This window comes from Cervus canadensis, chromosome 7 (assembly GCF_019320065.1).
Source record: "Cervus canadensis isolate Bull #8, Minnesota chromosome 7, ASM1932006v1, whole genome shotgun sequence".
In the NCBI taxonomy this organism is placed as follows: Eukaryota; Metazoa; Chordata; class Mammalia; order Artiodactyla; family Cervidae; genus Cervus; species Cervus canadensis.
The window spans coordinates 21,992,660-22,016,727 of record NC_057392.1 but is presented as its reverse complement, the minus strand read 5'-3'; the positions used below and the strand labels follow the sequence as shown (position 1 = coordinate 22,016,727).

At 48.1% G+C, this 24,068-nt stretch overlaps 3 protein-coding genes across 5 annotated transcripts in view; 1 reads left to right on the top strand and 2 right to left on the bottom strand.

Moving 5' to 3' along the window:
* Window positions 1-24,068, top strand: part of TSPEAR (thrombospondin type laminin G domain and EAR repeats) — a 142,458-nt gene that overhangs the window by 28,229 nt on the left and 90,161 nt on the right. The window lies entirely within an intron of this gene.
* LOC122445423 (keratin-associated protein 12-2) lies at window positions 11,165-11,846 on the bottom strand. Its single transcript, XM_043474575.1, has one exon. The coding sequence runs from the start codon at window positions 11,791-11,793 to the stop codon at window positions 11,449-11,451; it is 345 nt and encodes a 114-aa protein (XP_043330510.1). The 5' UTR covers window positions 11,794-11,846; the 3' UTR covers window positions 11,165-11,448.
* LOC122445415 (keratin-associated protein 10-8-like) lies at window positions 18,469-20,429 on the bottom strand. Of its 3 annotated transcripts, none has more exons than XM_043474553.1 (2): window positions 20,053-20,429; window positions 18,469-19,899 (listed from the first exon to the last, which is right to left on the bottom strand). In XM_043474553.1, exons 1-2 carry the CDS (start codon window positions 20,390-20,392, stop codon window positions 19,565-19,567), a joined length of 675 nt encoding a protein of 224 aa, XP_043330488.1. In that variant the 5' UTR covers window positions 20,393-20,429; the 3' UTR covers window positions 18,469-19,564. The 3 variants fall into 3 exon arrangements, with proteins under 3 accessions (XP_043330488.1, XP_043330490.1, XP_043330489.1); XM_043474555.1 differs by having other exon boundaries at window positions 18,469-19,958; window positions 20,127-20,429; XM_043474554.1 differs by having other exon boundaries at window positions 18,469-19,973; window positions 20,142-20,429.

The following is a 24,068-nucleotide window of genomic DNA, read 5'->3' as shown; positions in this document are numbered from 1 at the left end:
CAAGTGTAATCTTCTGGAACTTTCTTTTTCCACTCTTTGTACTATAGCTAGGTTTTCTCCACACGGCTGTTACATATGGTTTATCGGTCTAAACCCCTACCTGCTGTCTGCTCGAGGGACTATTTCAGGTTAGACCTACACCAGTGGAGGGCTGGCGTGCAGGGGCCGAGTGGACAGCAGGCGGGAGGACATGGCTGTGGTCTGTCCTTGCTCCTCCTCCTCCTGTTGGCATCTGTGACCTTTCTGTTTAGGCCAAGCCAAGCTCCACCCTGAGAAGGGTGCTCAGCAGAGAGAATGACAGCACGGGGTAGAGGCCAGCCCTGCAGGATAGTGCCAGGCAGGGAATTGGTGTGCACAGCGGGACCAGCTTCACCTAGCTGGAGATGTAGGTAAATTGACTCCCTGCCACATGCTCTGAAGCAACCTCTAATTCCATGCCTTTTGTTTCTGGGGGTTTATTTTGTCATGGATTTTCCTGGGAGCTTTTCTAAGATGGTGAGATGGGTGTGGTTTGAGACACACAAGCACCATGGTTGTGGTCTCGTCTTCGTTTCCAATTGTAGAGAGAGCCCTGCTCCATGCACCTTCCAGGTATCTGTCCCTCAGGGGACCAGATGCACAATACAGTGGGGGATCCTGGACAGGCAGTGTGGTGGGAGGCACCCCAGCTCCCCAGGGGCAGCCCTTGAAGCCTGGGCTTCCTCCGCTTGCTGTTAAGGGTGGTGGCAGTCTCCGCCCACAGGCAAGGGACACAGTCCTTCCTGTGACTTTCTCACTGCTGACAACCCGATTTCCAACCTTTTAATTTATGTCCTGGAGGCAGATGATAGAACTGATCTGTCCAGGTGATCTGGAACATATTCCTATTGTTTACATTTCAAGGACTTTGGGTAAAACTGAGCCAGAAATGGAACCAGTCAGCTTGGAGGTATACTCTCACATGCATGTGCACACCCAAAGGATACATGTATGCAGCACACACACACAAACGCACATGTAAGTGCTCCCACTCGACATATACACTGACGCACGTGCCCACATGCAGCGTAAACACGTATAGGGCACGCACACACGTGCACACGCACACTCACGCACGCACCTGCAGGCAGCACGGGGCGCACGCCCCCTCCCCCCGCGGTGTGGGCTTGCTGCGCGCAGCGCACCGCGGGTCTGACGGCCATCGCGGCCTCCACAGCCCGCCTTGCCTGCAGAAGCAGAACCGGTTCTCTGCTTTCAGGTTAGTCTGGGCTCTACTTTCCAGGCCGCTGGTGGAGCTCACAGCACGGCTGAGCGCGTGTGGCCTGTGGAGGTAGGTAAGTGTGGGCTTCAGTCTCAGCTGGGGCAAGTTCTTTATCCGTTCTGAACTGCCTTTCCCTCATCTCAAGAAGGGAGCTCCCTTGCAGAGTTGTAGAAGAGATTAGAAATAACATATGTGAGCTTTGGGCATAATGCTTGCCACGTCAGAGTCTTAGAAAATGTTAGCAAACAGGCCACATGGTAAGAACCTCATATAATGAAAATCCAAGGTAAAGAGCTGTGAGAACACAAGAGGGATTATGGTAAGGGATTCAGAACCTGTGTGACCAAGAGGGAGACTCAGAACTATGGCCCCCGGGTTTCCTGTCTCAGGAGGGGTGCGCGCGGGGATGCAGATATGAGCCCCAGCTTCCCCGCGAAGCCGCGTCTCGGCGTCTTCGTCTGCCGCCCTCTCCTGGCTCCAGGCTGTTACTGCAGGCAGTTCCTCTGGCCCATCTCCATCTGGACCACATGAGTGTGCTCCTACCACAAATGCTGCAAATTTTCACTCTTTTAATTCCTTCCTTGTGTCAGTGTATCTTGAGCACGTCTGTCAAGAAGTGCCATGCTTGTGTGTGCGTGCCTTCACCAACTCCAGGCACACACGCATGCCCACACACACAGGTATGCACGCACACACGCTGGGCTGGCTCTGCGGGTGGTTAAGCTGGCCGATGGTAATTCCTGTGAAGCTCACTGAGCGAGTGAGGATGGTGTGGGGGGTACGGCAGGGGCTGTAGCTTTGTTGCTGGGTGGGCTGTGAGCAAGATAAAGATGTCAGCAGAGCCACAGCTGGGAAATGGGTTTTATTGCCTTTGAAGCATCTTCCCTGGCTCTCCTCCCAGGAACCCCCGGGTGAACTTGGGGTTTCTCTCCCCGGTGAATTTCTTCATCCAGGTTCTGAGACAATACATTAGATCCTTGGTATGTTTTAAAGTTCAGATGTTGTCATAGGCTGTGTATCTGTTTGCAACTTGCTTTCGCCCTCCACGTTACATTGGAGTAACTCATCCTTGCAGATATGCCAGCTCTTGGCATCTGTTCAGGGCTATATAATATTCCACTGTCCAAATATACTGGGATCCATAAATTTAGTCTCCAGTCACAGATGCTTAGGTCATTCTGACTTTGTAGTTCCTCCCACAAATGCTGCAAATTTTCACTCTTTTGACTTCTTCCTTGTGTCAGTGTCTCTTGAGCCTGTCTGTTGAGAAGGGCCCTGTTCGCATGTCACTGTGCATGCCTTCACCAACTCCAGAGGGTGCAAATCTCACCACAAAGGGGTTGTTCCCAAACTATGCTGCCAGCAGGTGTGGGACTGGCTGTTCCACATGTTAAACCACAGCCACCATCATCGGATGTTCCAAGTGTGGACAGCCTGGTCATTGTGAAATGTCTTAGGAACTTTATTTTCTATTTTATATATTTTTTACAGGGTGATGCTCATGTAGAAAAGGACACAAAACAAGGTCAAAACTTGATGGCTTTTCACAGAGTGGGCACTGCCTATAACTGCCTCTAGGTCCAGGAAGTGGGGATACCCACCCCCGACACCATCTAAGGCTTCTTCTAGTGGCCCCCAGCCCCACCCTCCCGGAGTAACCACTGCCCCATCCTCTAGCAGGAATGATGTGCTCCGAGCTGTTTGAATCGCATCGGACATGGTTCCTTTTGTTGACAGTCTTTACCTTTACCTTTAGGTGCTCAGGGGAGTCTCACCTCATATAGTGAGGGAGCTATCTCATCTTTGTATTCTCTGGGAGGCTTTGTGTCACTTTGGAGACATTTATTCCTAGACCGTCTCTGGTATGGTATTGGCAGGAAGATTCTAAATCCTGATTCAGTTTCTTTAGGGTCTAAAGGTTATTTACATTTCTAATAAATTCATCACAGTAAGTTTTAATATCTTTAGAGAATTTATTGGGACAAAATTGCTGCAATAGCCAATGATTGTATTAAAAATCTCTCATTCCTGTAGTTCTGGCATAATTTTCAGTCTCAGTTTCCTAGGGGCCTTTATTGTGCTTCTGTTTTATTCTGCCAGCCAGTTCCACAAGCCAAAGACTTGTCTTTTCAGAGAACCATCTTTTGACCTTGTCGGTCTCTGTGGATAACTGTTTCTGTTTAATTTCTGCCCCTGATTTTGCTATGCATATATTGAGTGATTTTAACTACTTTTCCATGATACTTTTCATACACAAGCTTCAGAAAACAGCACAGATATTTTCAATATGTCATACAGTGGAAAAAAGTCAAAAGTGAAATGTCAGTCCCTTGTTTCAAAGTGACAGTAAAGTCAGTTTCTGGCCTGTTACAACAGGGTATCATCTTGTGATAAATACTGTTTTAGGGGATATCTAGCTGAAATTCTTCTTTGACAGATGTAAAAGGTCCACATGTATTTATACACTGTGCACAATTTTTTTTTTTAGGCCACTGTGACATTTCCTCATGACATTGGAAATTCTTTGAGACAAAATGTACCCAAACTATTAGTTAACAAAGTCTCATTTCAGCAAGATTCATCTAAAGCTAGAGAAAAGTAATTGAAAAATTTCAGATTTTGAATACATTGCCCTTGAACGCTGTTGGTCTGTTTGCTCTGCCGTGTTCTGAGAAGAGTGTGTGTCTTCTCTGTGTTGGAGGCTTTGCCTTTCTTCCTTGGAATCCGCCAGGTTTTGTCACTGCTGAGAAGTCCCCTCTTCATTGTCCTTTGTGGCCAACCTGCTCCTTTTGTGACCACCCAGGTGCTTGGCCATCTCCATCAGCAGGAATTGATGAGAGGTCAGGTGAGAAATTCAGGCAGGGCTTTACTGGGACTCGTGCCGCAGTGGAGGGAGGGAGAACAAGTAACAGGTGCCCTGCTCTCTCCCCGAGGAGGCGTGCGAGCTGGTTCCTTAAATGGGTGAGGGCGGTGGCAGGTCCAGGGGTCGGGCCAGAGAGGTGTCCTGGGTGGTCTGCCCACCTGCTTCGTGGTATTGTGTGCAGGGGGTGTGAGCCAGACCCTGCCTTTGCTCCTGACACCTTGGAAGTGGCAGTTGGGTTTTTGGTCTTTTTCTATCTTTTGTCCACAATCTGTCCCAACTGCACATGCACGCAGTTACTTTTAGTCCCTCTAGTTTCTTGGTATCTGTAGCTGGAGACGACATTTGTCCAGGTGCAGGCCCTGCAGCAAAGGGTCCCAGGCCCCAGCCCATCCCTCTGGTGCTGTGGATGCTCCCTGACCTGAGTGTTCTCTGTTTTCACCACATGGATTTCTTCGTAATTGTGTGTTTTCTTTTCTGGAATCTGGTCTCTGTCCCTGAGTATCGCCTCTCCCCGCTTCTCTCTGGGGAACCATGTGACGTGTACTGACCCTTCTCTATCTCCCAAGTCTGCTGGCTGCTTGTCATTTTTTAAATAAATGTCTTAGTTTCTGTGTAATTTTTTTAGGTGAGTGTTTGGTTCGTGTGCACTGGTCTCCCCAATTTGCCATCCCACCCAGCCTGTGGGCTTTTCTTGCAATGATTTTTATATGTTTTGGCTTTAGCAGTTGTCTTTGACTCTCTCAAATATATCTGTTTTTAAAAATAGCATCTTATTCCTTTCTCATGTTTTTCATCCCATTTTTTAGTTCCTTGTATGTTAAAGCACGCTTGCTTACAAGTCTGTGGATAAGAACCCACAGCATGAAGTTCTGGGGACATCTGTTGTGTCTGCCGCCCTTGGTGTGTGGACATGTGGACAGCACGCACTGTGTTGGGGGTTGTGAGCTCACTCTCAGGTTCTCAGTTGTGTTAACGCTGCCCAGTGGGCTGGGGGCCTCAGGGAAGTGTGTGCAGCTCATTGTAAACCATATCTCACGGAGCACTCCTGAGTCAGTGAAGACCCACCTTACAGATGGGAACACTGATGTGATAGGCAGGCATGTGGCTACCCAGGCAACAGGGGCTTGTAGATGTGGTACAACCATGCCAGGCACGTGGTGATGGGGTGCTGAGCCCCCAGGTGTTAGGGGAATTAAATGGAAGTGGTCTTGTCCAGGCTTCAGAGACAAGAAAGGAGAGCAGGCAGGCCTCCAGCCTTGCTCCTGACCTGTCTGGACGCTGCCCTGACTATGTGCCTGCTCACAAGTGCAAGCTGAGAGGCACTACAGATAACTTAGGGAGCAGGTCTTGGAATTCTTGAGCCCGTGGAGGAGGTCTGGCCAACCACACTTCGGGTTTAGCAGCATCCTAAGACCCACAAGATAAAACAAACAGCATTATAAAAAAGATTAACATAAACCAGAGCTGCAATTTGCTCACAAACTGACGATGATATCAGTTTGTGGCCTGGAATTATAAGCAGGAATCCCCAAAACTGCAGTTTTGAAGTCTGAACTGTGGAGCAGACATGCTGCCCAGGACCTTTTCCACAGTGGGACTCCAGATTGCTGTTACATGGGACTTCCCAGCACTGTGTGAGGCTGGATGTTGGTTGGCCCAATTAGGTGATGTGTGTGTGTTACCTTCCTCTACTGTTTCTATTGCTCTGTTATTTTAATGTTTGTATATTGAAAGTAAGTTAGATAATGCTCTATTAAATATTGGTAATTCTCTACTAAATATTGTTTGTGTATAATGAGTGATTTCTTTTGTTAACGAATCCTTTCAACCTGAAACGAAAGTTAAAAGTTTAGGCGAAACATCGAATTGGTACTGTGAGCAGGATTCATGAAACAGAATGCCAGTCTTTAAGAAGAAAGAGTTTAAACTGGATGAAGCTTTTATTCCTGGATGGGACAAGCCACCGTATTGCTTATTAGCTAATGAATGGGACATATTCACTGGATTGTGTGAGAATTGGAACCTTACGTTAAAGTGGACTGAACCTTTAGAAGTTATTGAATGTTGGTGGCTAGTGCCAGTTTAGAAAGGATTAGAATGTGCCGTGCTGGCTGGCAGGCTGGATCCTCCTCTCTGCCTACTGTAAGGTACATGAAGCTAAACTAAAATTGTCTGAAGAGAAGTTACAAGTGGAAAAAGGATTACGCGGCTTGTGAGGACGATCGTCCATAACATTAAATGCAATGCCAGAATTATATTTTAGCTGACCAAGTCTTCACTTTCGAAGTCGGCTTTCTGCTGAGCCGGCCCCGTTTTAAATGCGTCTCCCACTCTAATAAACTCTATTCTCCTCTCATTCTGTCTCATATCTGGGAATTCTTTTCCAGCCCGCGCACAGACCACCACACCAGGCTGCACACGTCATGTGAGGGAGGGGAGGACGGCAGATTGCTGGGGGCCCTGCAGGTGTGTAGGCATTGCTGCACATTCACCCTGACCTGCGTGGTCATCTGAGGGTCACCTCACTCACCATGGCCAGGACTCTACGGCAGTGACTCAAGGCTGTCCGCCCTGGGCCTCCTCAGTGGGTGTGGAGGTGGACGTGAGGGGAGGGCCTACAGCCCCGCTCCTCTCCACCCCCGAGCATCCACGACCAGGAGCTCCCTTGGCTAGGCGTCGTGGCGGCCAGCACACTGGCCGGGTACCCCAGGTGCTCAGGAGACGGGTGCTGCTTCTCCCTGCTGAGGGCCAGGCAGAGGCTGGAATGGGGCGGCTGGGGAAGCAGCCTGGCTGGGCTGTCACCACACCCCCTTCCGTCCTGGTGCTAGACCCCCAGGTCAGGGCTCTTCACGGGAGTGGCCGAGCGTCCCCTGGCTCATGACCAAGGGCAGTGTGGTGCTTGGCCAGCCTCGCAGGCTGCAGGCAGGACCACGAGGGCAGGGGGGACAGAGGTGGGCACCAAGCTTGGGCCCCTCCTTGGGACATCCTCACGAGGACGGGCCAGTTCCCAGTCCTGCCCCCCAGCCCCTTTGCACACACAAACTGCCCTCCCAGTCCCGGGGCATGGGCTCCTGACCATTTCGGAGGAGAGGGAGCTGGGTGGATGCGTTTATTAACCAGCCAGTGGGGTGGGCTCCTGGTTCAGCAACCCAGCAGGAGCGGGTAGGGTCTTTGGTGATCAGCCAGTTGTGGGGCCTAGAGAGCTTGTTCCCCACGGAGGGCAGAACCAGAGGGTGAAGACCTTTGACTGACAGCTCAGCATCCGGGCTCAGGAGCCACGGCTTCACCCACTGTGGCGTCAGCAGCAGGCTGGGATGCAGCTCAAGAGAGGCACGCAGAAGCAGGTGTGGGGCTCACACGGCATGGCCTGGCAGGTCACAGGAATGCAGCAGGCGGGGCTGCACGCGCAGTGAGCGTGGCAGAGCGGCTGGCAGGCTGCGACCATGCAGTCACCGGGACGGCACAGCGGAGACCCGCTGGGGTCGGGGGAGTCGCAGGCACCCCCACACACCAGGGGCGGGCAGCAGATGGGGGCGCAGCCCAGGGCACCGCGGCCGGCGGGCGAGCCGACGCGGCACATGGTGGTGGGGCTGCTGGTCCGCTCTGCGGGTCCCTCCCCAGCAGCCTTTGTTACCCGGGATGTGTGTCCCGGCAACGCGGCCGCTCTTTGTGCTGTTGATCCTCTTTGCACTTTCCTGTCCCGGTGCTGGGTGCCCCGTGAAGCCAGTCCAGCAAGGACAGCCTGCAGTCTCTGGGGTGGGAGTGGCTGTGCTGGAGCCGGGCAGGGCTCGTGCTGGGCACTGGGCCCTACTGGTGGTGTGAGGTGGGCAAACTGCCTGAGGAGTCAGGGTCCCGGTGTACCCGTCCTGCCAGTCCCTGGGTGTCCCTGGTGGGCGCCAACACTCACATGCCCTGGGGTGTCTTTGCAAGCTGTGCATGGGGCTGGGGCATGTTGCTCAGCTCTTCCGCTCAATTCCCCGCTGGGCCTCTTGCTGTGGGGACATTTGGGCGTCCTGCCTGCCGGTGTGGGGACCTGGTGTTGGGAAGGAGGGGAGAACCCTGGGGTAACGGGCCCAGACTCCTGCCTGCATGGCTCTGTAGCCCCTGGGGAAGACAGACCAGCTGGACATCACTCAGAGGGAGGAAATTTGAGCCCTGCGTGGGATTTCTGATAGATAGCTTATGGTTGGGTACTGCTTTTTGATCCAATGTGAAAATCTCTGTCTTTTGATTTTGATGTTTAGACATTTTGCATATAATGTAATTGTTCCAATTTTTAAAGGTAGAATACCATCTTGCTAGCTGTGTTCAGTTTGTCCCGTCTGTTCTTTTTCCTCATTTCCTTCTTTTTAGGTCTAATATTTTTAATTATTCCATTTAATCTCTACTTTTAGCTCATCACTTATACATCTTTTGGATGCTGCTTGACCTAGACTTTATACTCTACACCTTCAATATAACACAGTCTGCTTCCAGACAATATTCTACCTTTGCATCCACACTGTCAGGATTCCACAGCACAGCACTTCCATGTCCCTTTCATATCCTTTGTGTTATTGTCATATTTTACTTTTCCATTTATTAAGAATCCCACAGTGCACTATTACTATATTTGCTCTAGACAACTATCATAATAATTTTTGTATTTATCTTCTCTTTAAAATAATTTCTAGAGCCATTCTTTTCCTTGTGTAGGCCCAAGTTTCCCTATGCTATCATACTCCTTGACCTGAAGAAATTTTCTTAATATTTCCTGTAGCATATATCATCTGCTGATCTCTCTCATTTTTTGTTTATCTAAGAGAGTGTTACTGAGGAAACCAGATCTGAAAGAGACACCCCAATGCACCCCAATGTTCATTGCAGCACTGTTTATAATAGCCAGGACATGGAAGCAACCTAGATGCCCATTAGCAGATGAATGGATAAGGAAGCTGTGGTACATATACACCATGGAATATTACTCAGCCATTAAAAAGAATTCATCTGAATCAGTTCTAATGAGATGGATGAAACTGGAGCCCATTATACAGAGTGAAGTAAGCCAGAAAGATAAAGAACATTAGAGCATACTAACACATATATATGGAATTTAGAAAGATGGTAACGACAACCCTATATGCAAAACAGAAAAAGAGACACAGAAGTACAGAACAGACTTTTGAACTCTGTGGGAGAATGTGAGGGTGGGATGTTTCGAAAGAACAGCATATATATTATCTATGGTGAAACAGATCACCAGCCCAGGTGGGATGCATGAGACAAGTGCTCGGGCCTGGTGTACTGGGAAGACCCAGAGGAATCGGGTGGAGAGGGAGGTGGGAGGGGGGATCGGGATGGGGAATGCATGTAACTCTATGGCTGATTCATATCAATGTGTGACAAAACCCACTGAAATGTTGTGAAGTAATTAGCCTCCAACTAATAAAAAATAAAAAAATAAATAAAAAATAAGAGAGTGTTTATTTCACTTTCAATTTTGAAAGATTTTTCCCAGTTTTGTGGGCTGACAAATTTTTCTTTTAGTATTTTATAGATGTCATTCCATTGTCTTTTGGATTGTATAATTTCTAGTTAGAACTCTGATGTAATTCTTATTTTTCCTCTTCTGTGCATGGCATGTATTTCTCATATGAGTGCTTTCAAGATTTCCACTTTTTTTTTTTTGACAGCACTATTTTAATATGATATGTCCAGGTCATTTTTTTTTGGTCAGGGGTGGGGAAGGGAGAAGATACTTATCCCACTTGAGGTGCTCTCGTGTTTTTAGGCTTATGTCTTTCATCACTTGTAGAAAATTTCTCAGATATGATTTCTTCAAATATTTCTTCTGTGAAGAGATAAATTCTACGCCTTTTCTCTCTCTGGACTCTAGTTACATGCATCAATGATAGTTTGATATTGTCCCAGAATCTGTGATGTTCTGTTCTTATCCCCACCCCCACCATCTTGCTCTTTGCGTTTGAATATGGTAGTTTCTATTTCCCCATCTTCAAGTTCATCAATTCCGCACTTGACTGTCAGGTCTACTCAAGAGCCCACTGAAGGAATTCATCTTTGATATTGTATTTTTATTTCTATACTTTCCATTTGACCCTTTCCTCTATTTTCCGTCTCTCTGCAGCCATTCCCCATCTGTTCATATGTGTGGTCCGTGTTTTACACTCAACCCTTTAACATATTAGTCACATTTATTTTTAAATTTCAGTTTCATGACTGCAGCATCTGGGTCACTTGGAGTCCAGTTGTATTGACTACTTTGTCTCTTGACAATGAATTGATTTTTCACTGCTTTTTTGAATGTCTTCTAAGTTTTGTCAACCTCAGATGTGTTAATTTAAATGGACATAAACTGTGTTTCTTCCTGCGAATAGGTATCAGGTCATCAGTGTGTGGGGACATTTGAATCAGCCTGCTCAGATGTTGACCTCGGTTTGGGTTTTGGTGTTTTCTGAGGACCATCCGGGTACCACTGACCTCAGATTCCTTGTGTGGTTGTCAGCATCTTGTGCTGAGGACAGGGGTTGTGGACACAGTGTGTTTGCTCTGTCCTACATTCTTTAGCTGCCCCTGCTGGGGCCTGATGCTGCTCAGGCAGCTGTGCTGGCCAAGCTGGAGCCAGGAGGAAAGCGGGGCTCTCTGGTCTCGGCCCAGGGTCAACCCTGGCAAGCCCTATGTGCCTGGGCCTGAGGGGTGAGGCTTTCTCAGGTCTGTCTCCTCTCCCTGGGATGGTCGGACTCCCCTTTGTGTGTGTGGTTGGTTTGTGTGAGCCTTCTGGCCTCCCTGTGTGGTCATCCTTTAGGCACCAGGTTGGACCTGGGTCTGGGCCTGTTTCCCACCCGTCACTCAGAGGTAGGGGAAGTCCTTCCCCACCCACAATGAGAGTCTCGAGTGGCTGATGTGGGGACATACCTTCCCCACCCTCCACCCATTAAGGACCCTCTACCTTCAGCTGAGCTGTCAAGAGGGCTCTTTGAGGAGAGTCCTCTGTACTTATGATTTGTATACACTTTCAAGAAGAAAACTTCAAAATATGTGAAGATAAAATGGGACAGGCTGCATTGAGATAGCATGGTTTATTTGTATTTGGCTCACGTTGGGTGTGGTTTCCTGCTGAAGACAGAGAAGGACCCTGGGAACCAGGGCTTCCTCTGGGTAGGGGCGGATGCACCAGTTCACAGAAGGGACCAGATCATCCTGCCACGTTCTCACCCAGGTTCAGAGGTTGGTCGATCATGCTTTTCATCTGCCACATTCAGACCTGGAGGCCCCCTGAGGACTCGTGCTGGGAGGGGTATAGGAGTGATCCGGTCTGCACTGGGAGCATCTGGGAGGAGGCTCGTGATCACAAGCAGGAAGGGGTGCTACAGGAGACAGGTCTGCAGACCAGGGTGGGGCGGGAGGGCTGGTAGCACCCTGAGGACTGGCAGGAGGGGGTGACATACAAGGCCGGTCTGTAGCGCACGGGCAGGAACACAGAGGACTGGCAGGAAGGAGTCACACACAGGGTGGGCTTGTAGGTCACTGGCAGGCATATGGCTGGCCTGTAACTCACGGGCACGCAGGTCACCTGGCAGGGGCTGGACGTGAAGCAGGACGTGTGGCAGGGGCTGGACGTGCTGCAGGACGGCTGGCAGGAGCTGGGCACGCAGGCAGCCTGGCAGCCTGAGGAGCAGCTGGTGTGGCACATGGTGGCGTGGGGCTGGCTGGTGTTGGGAGGAGAGCTGGTGATGTCTGTCTGCAGGCTGCCTGTCTTGGCAGCTTTTATACCCAGGTTGTGGGCGTCCCAGCAACATAGAAGCACAACTGTTGACTTCCTTGTGGTTGTTGCCACTGTGTTTCCCCAACATCTTATTATCCTGGGGCACGCTTTTCTGGGCCATTCTCCTCCATAAATTAATTTGGCTTTGAGGCCAGTTCCTCCCTCTAAACAGGATATTCTAGTTTGCCTTTCCATGGGGTTCATGGTGTTTCTCCAGGCTATCATTGTGCATGGGGCACCCCCAGATTGACTAAAAGTACTGTATCCTTTTACTCCTTTTAATCCCATGCTGTCAGTGAAGACTTTGAGGCCATTGTATACTTTGAGCTTTTACTTTGCATGTGAAAGTGAAAGTGAAGTTGCTCAGTCATGTCTGACTCTTTGTGACCCCATGGACTGTAGCCTACCAGGCTTCTCAGTCCATGGAATTTTTCAGGCAAGGGTACTAGGGTGGGTTGCCATTTCCTTCTCCAGGGGATCTTCCCAACCCAGGGATCGAACCTGGGTCTCCCGCGTTGCAGGCAGATGCTTTACTGTCTGAGCTGCCAGGGAAGCCCTCGAGCTTTTTTATTTTGCATAGGAAAACACTGAAGCAGGAGCCTGCAAACTTCATTCTCTGGGGAAAATCTGCTTTGTTTCCTGTGTATCAATGAAGTTCTTTGGGGCATAGCCACACACATGCATTTACTGTGTCTAAGGCTGCTTTTCCTTACAATGTTGGGTTGCTGTGAGCGAAACCACATAGCTACAAAGCTTGAGATGCTTACTCTCTGCCTTTACAGAAAGTCTATCAGCTCCTGCCTTATTGTAATCATGCAAGAACCGATTTGCTCAGGCAGCAGATTATTCTGTGTGCTGGGGTACAGACGTCCAACTTCGTGAGCCCTCCAGGGCAATGGATAAATGAGTGAATGAAAAATCAATGCATTCTGGGGGGTGGGGGCTGAGGCCCAGAAAGGAAAGCAGGTTCAGTGGAGAAGTGAGTGCTGGTGGGTGATCTGGGGCCCTCTGGGAGGAGGTGATGCTGAGCTGACAGTGGGTACAGTGAAAGGTCAGGGGTGGTGGATGCTCTAGGCAGAGGCAGCAAGGAGCAGGTGTGAGGACCTTGCTGCAGAAACAGAAATGTTCCAGGAGCAGTGGGAAATCCCACAGCATGGGGTGCCAGAGAGCCAGTGTAGGGGGACAGTCTCAGATCATAGAGCCTGAGGACCAGTCAGCATAACCTGGGCTATGGAAGAAGAAAGTCAGTGAGCTTGAAGACATGTCAGTAGAAAGTATCCAATCTGAAGAAGAGGGACAAAGAAATAAAAAAAATGAAGAGGGTTTTTGAGACCATATCAGAAAGGCTAACATGCAAGTAATTTCAACCTCATTAGGAGAAAAGAATGACACCAAAGCCTAAGGATATTTTGAAGAAATAAGGGACAAACCCCCCAAATCTGATTAGGAAAATTCCAATTTACAGATCCAAGAATCATATACCACATCTAAATCCCACTCCGTTAGGAGCAATGTAAAGACCACAGATTGCAGAGTGAGACCGAGCCGCTTCAGAGCTTCTCCATTCTCAGGGGTGGAACCTGCATGCATACAGGACCTTCCAGGTCTTCCTGACTAGATATCTGTGTTGTCAGCCCCTTGAATGGTGGCAGGGTTGATAACTGATTGGTTACAAGACAGTCCATGTAAAATGCTTAGCTCAGCCCTGGCATGAACTGGAACCCTGTTGTTATGATTATGGCAATAACGTGGCCACAGCCCCCAGTGAGGAGCCCAACCCCGAAGGAGAACCTTCTGGATGACAAATCAAATGTGGGCACTGGTGCAGTGAGTGTGACTGTGCTTGTGTGGACAGATGACAGGGTGGTTAAACTGGAGAGGACCTTGAAAATCATGAGGGGACCCAGTGCTGGCCTGACGGTCCTTCCCCATCCAACCCAGGCTCTGATTCCAGAAATCCCAGGGCCACTGGGTCACTGTCAGCCTCCAGCTCAGGGAGCTTCCTGAACTGAGTCACCGCTGCCGGAAGCTCCAGGAAGAGACCCTTGGGGGGAGGAGGAGGAAAAACAGCAGGCGGCCACGAGGAAGACACCCAGGGCCTCATTGCCAAGATGCCATGGCCTGGGTATAAAGGACACCCTGGGGAGGGAGCCTCCAGACCAGCCCCGTCCTCCGCCCCGACCCCTCCCAGCCCCAAACCACCATGTGTGACACCAGCTGCCCTGTGAGCTGCCAGCCGGCCTGCTGTGTGCCCAGCTCCTGCCAGGACATTTGCTGTGTGCCCAGCTCCTGCCAGCCGGCCTGCCCTGCTGTCTGCTGCCCCGCTTTGGGCTGCGGGAGCCCCTGCGGTGCCCGCCGTGTGGCTCTGCTGTGCCAACCTGCTGGCAGGTGCCCATCCCCATGCTGCCCAGTGGCCTCCTACTGCGAGCCCAGCCCCTGCCAGGCATCCTGCTGTGTGCCCGTGAGCTGCCAGCCAGCAGTGTGTGTCCTCGTGAGCTGCCAGCCCACCGTGTGTGTGGCCCCCGCCTGCCAGCCCTCCCGCCCTGCCCTCATCTGCAGGCCCCTCCCCTGTGGAAGCCCTCCCTGCTACTGACAGATCATCCAGAAAAGCGATGCTCTGCTATTGATCTCGAAAGGCCTCTCCTTGTCTAATTAACAGGATTCTGTCCACGCATCTCAGTGCTGAATTGGTGACAGACCCGCATCCCATAGAGGCGGGACATCCACCTTACTTTTCTTATCCATGAAAGCTTAGCGATCTATAAAAAATAAATCTCTGAGCCTCAATGCCGGCTTTTTTGTGATTTTCCCCTAAGCCCTGTCTCCTTGCCATTTGCTGTCCTGGACAAGCCGCGGCCAGCATGGAACTCCTGTCCTGGGATGGGGGTTCTTCTGAGAAAGCCATGCTCCTGGGACATCAAGGTTGGCAGCACTCTGTGGGGAGGGGCAGCCCAGGCTGCTGAATCCAAAGGGCTGTTCTCCCAGCGTCTCCATTGAGAAGCTTGATCCTGGGCTCTTTAAGGAAAGAGTAATGGGGCGGCGGTAGGCAGAGCCTAACTTGCAGCTGCCTGCAATTTCCCAGAGGGCTTTCCAGGAATAAGGTTCACTGCAAGCTTCATTGAAGGCTGGACCAGGAGCCAGGGTGGCAGAGGAGCGGATGTAAGCTCAAGAAAAGAGTTTCCTACAAGTCAGAGCCACCCTGAACAGAAGCCACCTGGCTACTGTCCTGGCTCCCAGCACTGAAAGGCTGGAAGGCAGCAGGCGGAAGCGGCACCAGCCGTGTGTCCGTCAGCAGGGAAAGTGTTAGTCACTCAGTCGTGGCCGACGCTCTGCGAACCTACGGACTGCAGCCCACCAGCCTCCTGTGTCCATGGGATTCTCCAGGCAAGAATACTGGAGTGAGCTACCATGCCCTCTTCCAGGGAATCTTCCTGACCCAGACTGAACCTGAGTCTCCTGCATCACAGGCAGATTCTGTCACTGCTTCTACTTTTTCCCTATCTATTTGCATGGAAGTGACAGGACCAAATGCCATGATCTTAGTTTTTTGAATGTTGAGTTTTAAGCCAGCTTTTTCACTGTCCTTTTTCACCTTCATCAAGAGGCTCTATAGTTCCTCTTCACTTTCTGCAATTAGACTGGTATCGTATGCAAATCTGAGGTTGTTGATATTTCTCCTGGCAATCTTAATTCCAGCTTGTGATTCATCCAGCCAGGCATTCCACATGATTTACTCTGCATATAAGTTACATAAGCAGGGTGACAATATACAGCCTTGTGGTATTTCTTGCCCAATTTTGAACCAGTCAGGTGTTCCATGTTGGGTTCTAACTATTACTTCTTAATCTGCATACAGGTTTCTCAGGAGGCAGGTAAGGTGGTCTGATCATCTCTAAGAATTTTCCACAGTTTGTTGTGAACTACACAATCAAAGGCTTTAGCATAGTCAATAAAGCAGAAGTAGATGTTTTTCTGGAATTCCCTTGTTTTCTCTACGATCCAATGAATGTTAGCAATTTGGCCTCTGGTTCCTCTGCCTTTTCTAAATCTACCTTGTACATCTGGAAGTTCTTGTTCAGGTACTGCTGAAGCCTAGCTTGAAGGATTTTGAGCATAACCTTACTAGCATGTGAAATGAGTGCAATTGTACAGTAGTTTTGAACATTTTTTTGCATCCTACAATATGTCAGTTTTTGAGATTGACTTTTTTCAATCCACACAACTCCCTTGAGATCCACTCAGGCTGTGGTGTGTGTCAATAATTTGCTCCTTTTTACTGCAGAGTAAGACTCCAACGTGTATATTTTTCTCAGTTTGCTAACCATTCATCTGTCAATGGGCAGGTGGGTTATGGAAAGGTTTTTAACTATAAATCCAACTTCTCTGATGGATATAGGGCTATTCAGTTTATATATTTCTTCTTGAGTGATTTTTGACAGTTTGTGTCTTCTAACTAATTAATCTGTTTCACTTAGTTTGTCAAATTTGTGGGCATAAAGTGACTCATAATGTTCCCTTATTACACTTCCAATGTCTGTAGGATTTCTAGTGATGTCACATCTCTCATTCTTGATATTGGTGATTAGTATCTTCTCTGTTTGGCTTGCTGGTCAGTATGGATAAAGATTATTCGATTTTATCCATTTTCACAAGGAAACAGCTTTTGGCTTATTTGATTTTATCTTTTATTTTTCTGTTTCCCATTCCATTGATTTTCTACTCTGATCTTTGGTTTTGGTTTTCTGTTTTGAATTTAATTTGCCTTCTAGCTTCTCAAGGCAGAAGCCGAGGTCATTTATTTGAGAGTTTTCTTCTTCTCAGACAAGGACATTCAGTGCTACAAATGTCCCACTCAGCATCACTTTAGCAACATCCCACGAATTTTGATATGTTATATTTTCACTTTTATACATGTCAAAATATTTCCTGATTTCCTTTTTTCTTCATTTCCTGATTTATGTTTTATTTAGAAGTCTATTTCATTTCTAAGTAGTTGGGGATTTTACAAGATCTTTCTGTTCCTGGGTTTCTAATTTAATCCCAATGTGGTCAGAAAATACCTGTTTTGTGATTCAAATATTTTCAGATTTACAGAGACTTGCTTTTATAGCCCCCAAATAGTCTATCTCAACAAATGTGAACTTTCTTGATACATGTTTTGCTTTGATTGAAAATGAAAGGTTTTTCTGTTTGGGGGTGGAGTGTTTTTTTACTGTCAAAATAGTTCACTGGTTAATATGTTCATGTTCAGTCACTAAGTCATGTCTGACTCTCTGCAATCCCATGGACTGTAGACCACCAGTCTCCTCTGTCCATGGGATATCCCAGGCAAGAATACTGGAGTGTTTTGCCATTTCTTTCTCCAGGGAAACTTCCTGACATAGGAATTGAACCCATGTCTACCTGTGTCTCCTGCATTGCAGGCAGATTCTTCACCACTGAGCCACTCAGTAGTCTATATCCTTCCTGACCTTCTGTCTCCATGTTTTATAAGTTATTGAGAGAGGATTATTGAAATCTCAAGCTGTAAGAGTAGATTTGTCTGTTTCTCATTGCAGGTCAATCAGTTTTTGCTTCATACATTTTGAAGCATCATACATTTAGATGCATCAATATTTAGGGTTGAGTGACTATTTTATCTTTGTGAAAGGATCCTCTCCATCCCTGGCAATAGTTTTTGATCTGGAAACTATATTTTATGGTATTGATAAACTTCCCAGGTTTCTTTTGATTAATGTTAACATGATATATCTCTTTCCAACATTTTATTTTTAACCCATTTTCATTTTGTATTTAAAGTGCATTTCTCATAGTCAGCATAAAGTTAGGTCAACTTCAGTCAACCGGTCTCCATCTTAATTGGAGCATGCAGACAACCTATGTTTAGTGTGATAATGCTATTTGTCCCATACTCTTCCTCCCCTTTTCATCATTTTATGCTTTCTTTTTGGATTAATTGATTCTGTTTATGATTTCATATTATTTCCTTTGTTGCCTTATTAGCACAAGTCTTTGTTTTGTATCTTAGTGCACTCAGATCTTTCCAGCAGCCAGGAAAAGGTGATGTCCACAAGAAATGAGTAGATGAATTCATTATGGGTTTAGACTGAGATACATGCATATCGAGGTGAAGATTTTGCCAAAATTCCTCAGAATAGATTGAAGTAATTTAAAGGCAAACAGAGACTGGTGTGGGGTTTCAGTGGTGACTCAGTGGTAAAGACTTCATCTGCAGTGCAGGAGACACAGAAGACATGGGTTCGATCCCTGGGTCAGAAACATCCCCTGGAAGGAGGGCATGGCAACCCACTCCAGTATTCTTGCCTGGAGAATCCCATGGATAGAGGAGCCTGGCAGGCCACAGTCTATGGGGTTGCAAAGAGTTGGATATGACTGAAATGACTGAGCACACTTGTATGCAAAGGCTGGTGTGAATTTTTCATGTAAGGTGTTGCTCTGGCACTGGGCCATAGCTTAATCACTCATTCCTCCACCCCTCCCTCCCCCTCCTCCTGTCTCCCTCCCTCCCTCCCCTCTTTATGCACTAAAATGAGGCTGCAGGAGTCCTTTTGGGTTCTCCAAGAAGCCAGTGCCAGCACAGGATAGACTTGCTAGAAGTTTATTTTGGGGATGCCTGTGGGAAGAGTAAGAGGGGGAGCAGAATGGGGAAGGGCCTTGACATGCCCAGGTTGACCAGACTCCTCTGCTTGGGGAGCAGGAAGGAAGGAGGGCCTGGTGGGCAGCACCTTGGCCCTCCCCAGAGCTCTAATGCCTCAGCAGGTGGATGTATAGTTGGAGCAGGAGGCCTGTGTCCTGCTGTCCCAATCGTATGCTGGGAGCAGCCTGGCATGGATGCTGGGGCCAAAGCAACGGTGGCAGCTGGGACCCCATGGTGGGTTCTTGTGAGGGGATCTGCGTGGAGCCTTCAGGATGGACACAGTACGCCTTTGATAAGCAGCATTCAGAGCTGAGGAAACACTATTCACTGTCCTCGGGACCTCACCGGGGAGGGAGGGCTCCAAGTGTCACGGGAGAGAGGCAGAATGTGGCTGGGTTGCAGAGCGGCAGGCCTCCAAGGTCTCGTGATTGACCTCGGGGTGTTTGGCCACTCCTCGGCTTTGTGGGGGAGGCCTGGACAGAGCAACCTCGGCCTGAAGCACAGGGTGGCCACGCCCTGTCTTGCCAGGTCCCAACTCCGGGGCCTTCCTGGTTCTCTTCTCCAAGGAAGGGTCATGGGAGGTTCTATTTGGAGTTCTGAGGGTGGTATGCGCCTCTCCCCAGAGCCCCTGCCACCACCACACTCAGGTCAGGAGAGGACATGGGATGAGGAAGCTTGTGGAGTGAAGAAGCGGAGTTTATCAGGCTAAGCCGGAAGGTCCTGTGGAGGAGAGGCTGGGAACAGAGGGGGCGGGGCCTGGAGGGGGCGGGGCTGCGATGAGGGGCGGGACCCAGAGAACCAGACCCGCCGTGTTGACTCAGCCTGGGCTTAGGCTCTAGGATGACCTTGGCAGCAACTGCTGAGAAGACCCTAGAGGATGAGGAGTCCTTGTCATTCCTGGTGACACAGAGGAGTCGGCCTGTGGGTGTCCTTTCTGGGGTTAAAGTCCTGGGGGAGGTTAAGGGCTGATATATTTGAGCTGAGCCTCTCTGTTGAGGGACCCTGGAGCCTGGCTGGCCCTGAGGGAACATGCCAGCCAAGTCAGCAGCAGGGCTCCGGGGTCAAGGCAGGGACACAGCAGGCTGGGCGAGAGCATGCGGGCCGGCAGAGCAGGGACACGGAGGAGGCCGGGCGGCAGCAGCTGGGCTGGCAGGAGGAGGCAGGCACGCAGCAGGCAGGGCGGCACACGGGGCGGCAGAGGAGGGACACGGAGGAGGCTGGGCGGCAGCAGCTGGGCTGGCAGGAGGAGGCGGGCACGTAGCCGGCGGGGCGGCACACGGGGCGGCAGAGGAGGGACACGGAGGAGGAGGGTCTGCAGTAGGACGAGGGGGCTGAGCAGGGGGAGGCCTCACAGCACACGGGCCTGCAGCAGACGGGCTCACAGCAGGCCTGCTGGCAGGGGGAGGAGGTGCAGCAGGAGGGCTGGCAGCTAGACTGCTGGCAGCATGAGGAGGTAGAACAGGGGGAGGCTTCATAGCACACAGGTGTGCAACAGACAGGTGTGCAACAGACAGGCCTGCAGCAGACAGGCCTGCAGCAGACCGGCTCACAGCAGGCCTGCTGGCAGGGGGAGGAGGTGCAGCAGGAGGACTGGCAGCTAGATTGCTGGCAGCCCAAGGCCAGGCAGGAGCTGCTGCAGGCTGGCTGGCAGCAGGGACTGGACTCGCAGCTCACTGGGGCGCAGAGGAGGGTCAGGCGGGGGGCCGGGGCGCAGCAGCTGGGGGCACAGCAGGGGGGCTCGCAGCAGCTCTCTGGACAGTCGTCCACCTGCCAGGAGGAGTCGGTGCAGGAGTCATAGGACCCGGGCAGGCAAACCCGGCTGCTGTAGCTCAGGTCGCTGGAGCAAGCAGACAGGTTGGAGAAGGCCATGGTGGAGCTGGAGGAGGTGTGTGTGTGCGTGAGTATGTGTGTGTGTGACGGGCTCAGAACAGTGGCTTATATACCCCTCCTGGGCGTGTGTGTTGTCCCAACAGAGGCTTCCACGCCCGCTCTTCCTGGTTGGCATGGGGCCCTGTGAGGACTCTCATTAGGATCAGCCCCACTGTCATAAGATGTCCTTGCTCAGCTCATAAAACTTGGGGTCACTCCTGGCAGGGTGCCGGATGGTGGCCTGAGACTGGCTCTACAGGACACCTGGAGGCACCCTGCAGCCTTCCCATGGCTGACCCCTCGGCCTCTCCCAGGCAGGTCATATGTGTGGGCACCTTGTGAGTGCTCCAGGCCCATGAGAACATGCACTGTGTGGGTCCAGTCTGTGTGTAAGGCCTCACCTGGCTTAGCTGGCCTGGCCTGTGATTGGGGAGAAGAGGACAGAGGTATCCGTTTGGGGGAAAAGGCAGCAGGAGAGGACAGTGCCTTATTGGCGGGCTCTGTGAACTTTTGTGGTCCCCATGTCAGCAAGGAGGATGGGGCCTGGGAACAGAAGAGGATCTTCCCTCCCCTAAGTAGGAGATGGACTGTTCCAGTGATGCTGGGGCTCCCTGGCACGTTAGGATGACCAGATCCAGGGACTGAACTTTGAGTGCTAAACCACTTCCCCCAGAGCCCATGGTCAGTTGTCCTGAGAGGCAGGTCTTGGATCAGGATTTAATCATGAGACAGGCGTGGATGAAGGTGGTGTGGAGAAGCTGGAGAACAATCTGTCCTTGATGTAATTTCAATAAAAATCCAAAGGGAATCTTTTTTGTGTACAAATCGAGAATATTGAATTGCCAGAAAATATTTGCAATTTGCATGATGGATGAAAAGTTAATATGAACATTTTAAAGTGATTAAACTAAAACAATATAAGATATAAAATATCAAACAAAATTAAAAACATTTGTTTTCAATAATCATATGAAAAACTACTTGATGTCAACAATGAAAGTTTCCCAAATTAAAACATAAATGTCCCACCTGTAAGATGAACCAAGATTTACAAAGCTAAACATTTCCAATGCTGCTGCGTGTGGGGGCTCACTCTTAAACAGTCATGCTTTTTTTCACATGATATGAAACTTATTATTTCCTCCATTTTGAAGTGTACAATTCAGTGACATTTAGTACAGTCACATGTGTAGCCATGACCACCACCCAGTTCTAGAACATTTTCATCACTCCAAAAGAATATCCTGTACTATTAAGCAGTCCCTTCCAGCCCTTGTCAATCACTAATCTGCTTTCTTTCACTACAGCTTTGCCTGTTCTGCACATTTCATGTAAATGGAATCATACAATATGCACCTTTTGCGTTGACTTTTTTCACTCAGCATGTTTTCAAGGTTCATCCACATTGTAGTATGTGTCAGTGCTTCATTCCTTTTAGGGATAATATTCCATTATATGGATAGACCACAATTTATTTATCCATTCATCAGTTGATGAACATTTCGGTCATTTCCACCTTTTGGTTAATGTGACTAATGCTGCTTTGAACATTTTGTATAAGTTTTTGATTGAACATTGCTTTTTAACTTCTTGGGTGTATACCTAGGAGTGAAATTTCTGGGTCATATGGTGGCTCTGTGTTTAACATTTAGAGGTACTGCCTGGCAGGTTTTCACTCAGGGGCAACACTTTACATTCCTACTAGTAGTTTCCACATACTTGCCAACACTTGTTATTTTCTGTTTTTTTCTTTAAACTATAGCCTCCTTAGTGAGTTGGAAGTGGCATCTTCTTTTGATTTTGATTTGCATTTCTCTGATGACCACTGATACTGGGCTTCCTTTCGTGTGCTTGTTGGCTGTTGGCTGTTTGTATATCTTCTTTGGAGAGGTGTCTATCAAAGTGCTTTGAAAGAAAGAAAGAAAAGAAAGTGAAGTCTCTCAGTCATGTCCGACTCTTTGTGACCCCATGGACTGTAGCCCACTGGGCTCCTCTGTCCATGGAATTTTTCAGGCAAGAGTACTGGAGTGGGTTGCCATTTCCTTTTCCAGGGGATCTTCCTAACCCAGGGACCATTTTTAATTGGATTGTCTGTCTTTTTGTTGTTGAGTTGTAGTTCTTTGTTTTCTGAATATTAGACCCTTATCAGAATTATGATTTGCAAATATTTTCTTCCATTCTGTGGGCTGCCTTTTCACTTTCTTGATGTTGTCCATCAATATACAAAGCTTTTTAATTTTTATGAAGTTGAATTTTTTTTTTATTTGTTGCTTGTGCTTTTGGTGTCATATCTAAGAAACTGTTGCCAAATCTAAGGTCATGTCGATTTATCTTTATGTTCTCTTCTAAAAGTTGTAGTTTTAGCTCTTATAATTAGATCTTTGAGGCATTTTGAGTTACTTTTTGTATATGGTGTATGATAGGGTTCAACTTCATTCTTTTGCTTGTAACTATTAGTTGTCCCAGCACCATTTATTGAAGAGACTATTCTTTCCCCATTGAATGGTCTTGATAATCTTGTTGAAAATCAGCAGACCATAGATTATGGTTTTATTTCTAGACTCTCAGTTTTATTCCATTGATCTATTATGTCTATCCTCGTGTCAGTACCACTATTTAGAAGACTGTAGCTCTGTACTAAGTTTTATTTCTTTCTTTGTAATTTGGGTATCTTTTACTTCTTTTTCTTGCCTAATTTCTCTGACTAGAACTTCCAGGACAGCATTGACTAGAAGTGGTGAAAGTGGACATCATTGTCTTTTTCCTGATTGTAGGGAAAAGTTTTCAGTATTTTACCACTGAGCATGTTGATGACTGTGGGTTTTGCAAAATGACCTCTGTTATACAGTTGAGGAAATTCTCTGTACTCTTAGTTTTCTGAGTGTTTCTATCTTGAAAGAGTGTTGTCTATTTTCTTTCATTTTTTTTCTTGACACTTTAAAATTTATTAAAATTAAAAGTTTGTGCATACCAATAGATGTTACAAAAAATTTTTAAAAAATAAGCCCACTTGCTGAGAGAGAAGCCATTTAAAATGCATACAATCTTTACATAATTAGCATGCAGCATACTTAAAGCACTCCTACAAATCAACATAATAAACAATCCTATTCCCATAGCAAATAATGTAAACAGACAATTCACAGAAGAAACATGAAACATTTTTTCTTTTGTCCAATAAACAAAAGAAAACATGCTCATATTCACGGGTAGTCAGAGGAACATAAAAGAAAATAACTCATTATCAGATTGGCAACAACAACAACAAAATTTAAGTATCTCTCAATACCAAATGCTGGCCAGGATGGAAAGCATCAGGAGCATCCAGGCTGCAGGTAGTATAAATTGTTAAAAACTACTTTAGAAGGAAATTTGGTATCATCTAGTAAAGTTAAAAATGCTCATCACTACAACTCATGAATTTCAATTCTAGTTTTACAAACTAGGAAAACTGCCACAGAAGATACAAGAAAACATGTATGACCATAATCATTTTATCATTGTTCACTCAAATTGTTTATATAAACTTACTTCACTTGAAAAGTTTAATTCTACATATTCCAGTGTAACAACTGAATCAAATTCACTAAGATAAAATTTTCACTTTTGAACTATGCCATCCCCTTGAAAGAGCAGTAAGAGACTTTAGTTATGAAACGTGCAAGATAAAAAGTAA

Excerpts from the sequence above, each read along its gene's own strand:
- LOC122445423 (XM_043474575.1), bottom strand. The coding sequence starts at position 11,793 with ATGTGCCACACCAGCTGCTCCTCAGGCTGCCAGGCTGCCTGCGTGCCC.
- LOC122445415 (XM_043474553.1), bottom strand. The coding sequence starts at position 20,392 with ATGGCCTTCTCCAACCTGTCTGCTTGCTCCAGCGACCTGAGCTACAGC. Across the intron at positions 19,900-20,052 it reads TGAGCCGGTCTGCTGCAGGC|CCGTCTGCTGCAGGCCCGTG; the intron begins CTGTCTGCTGCA and ends CCTGCTGTGAGC.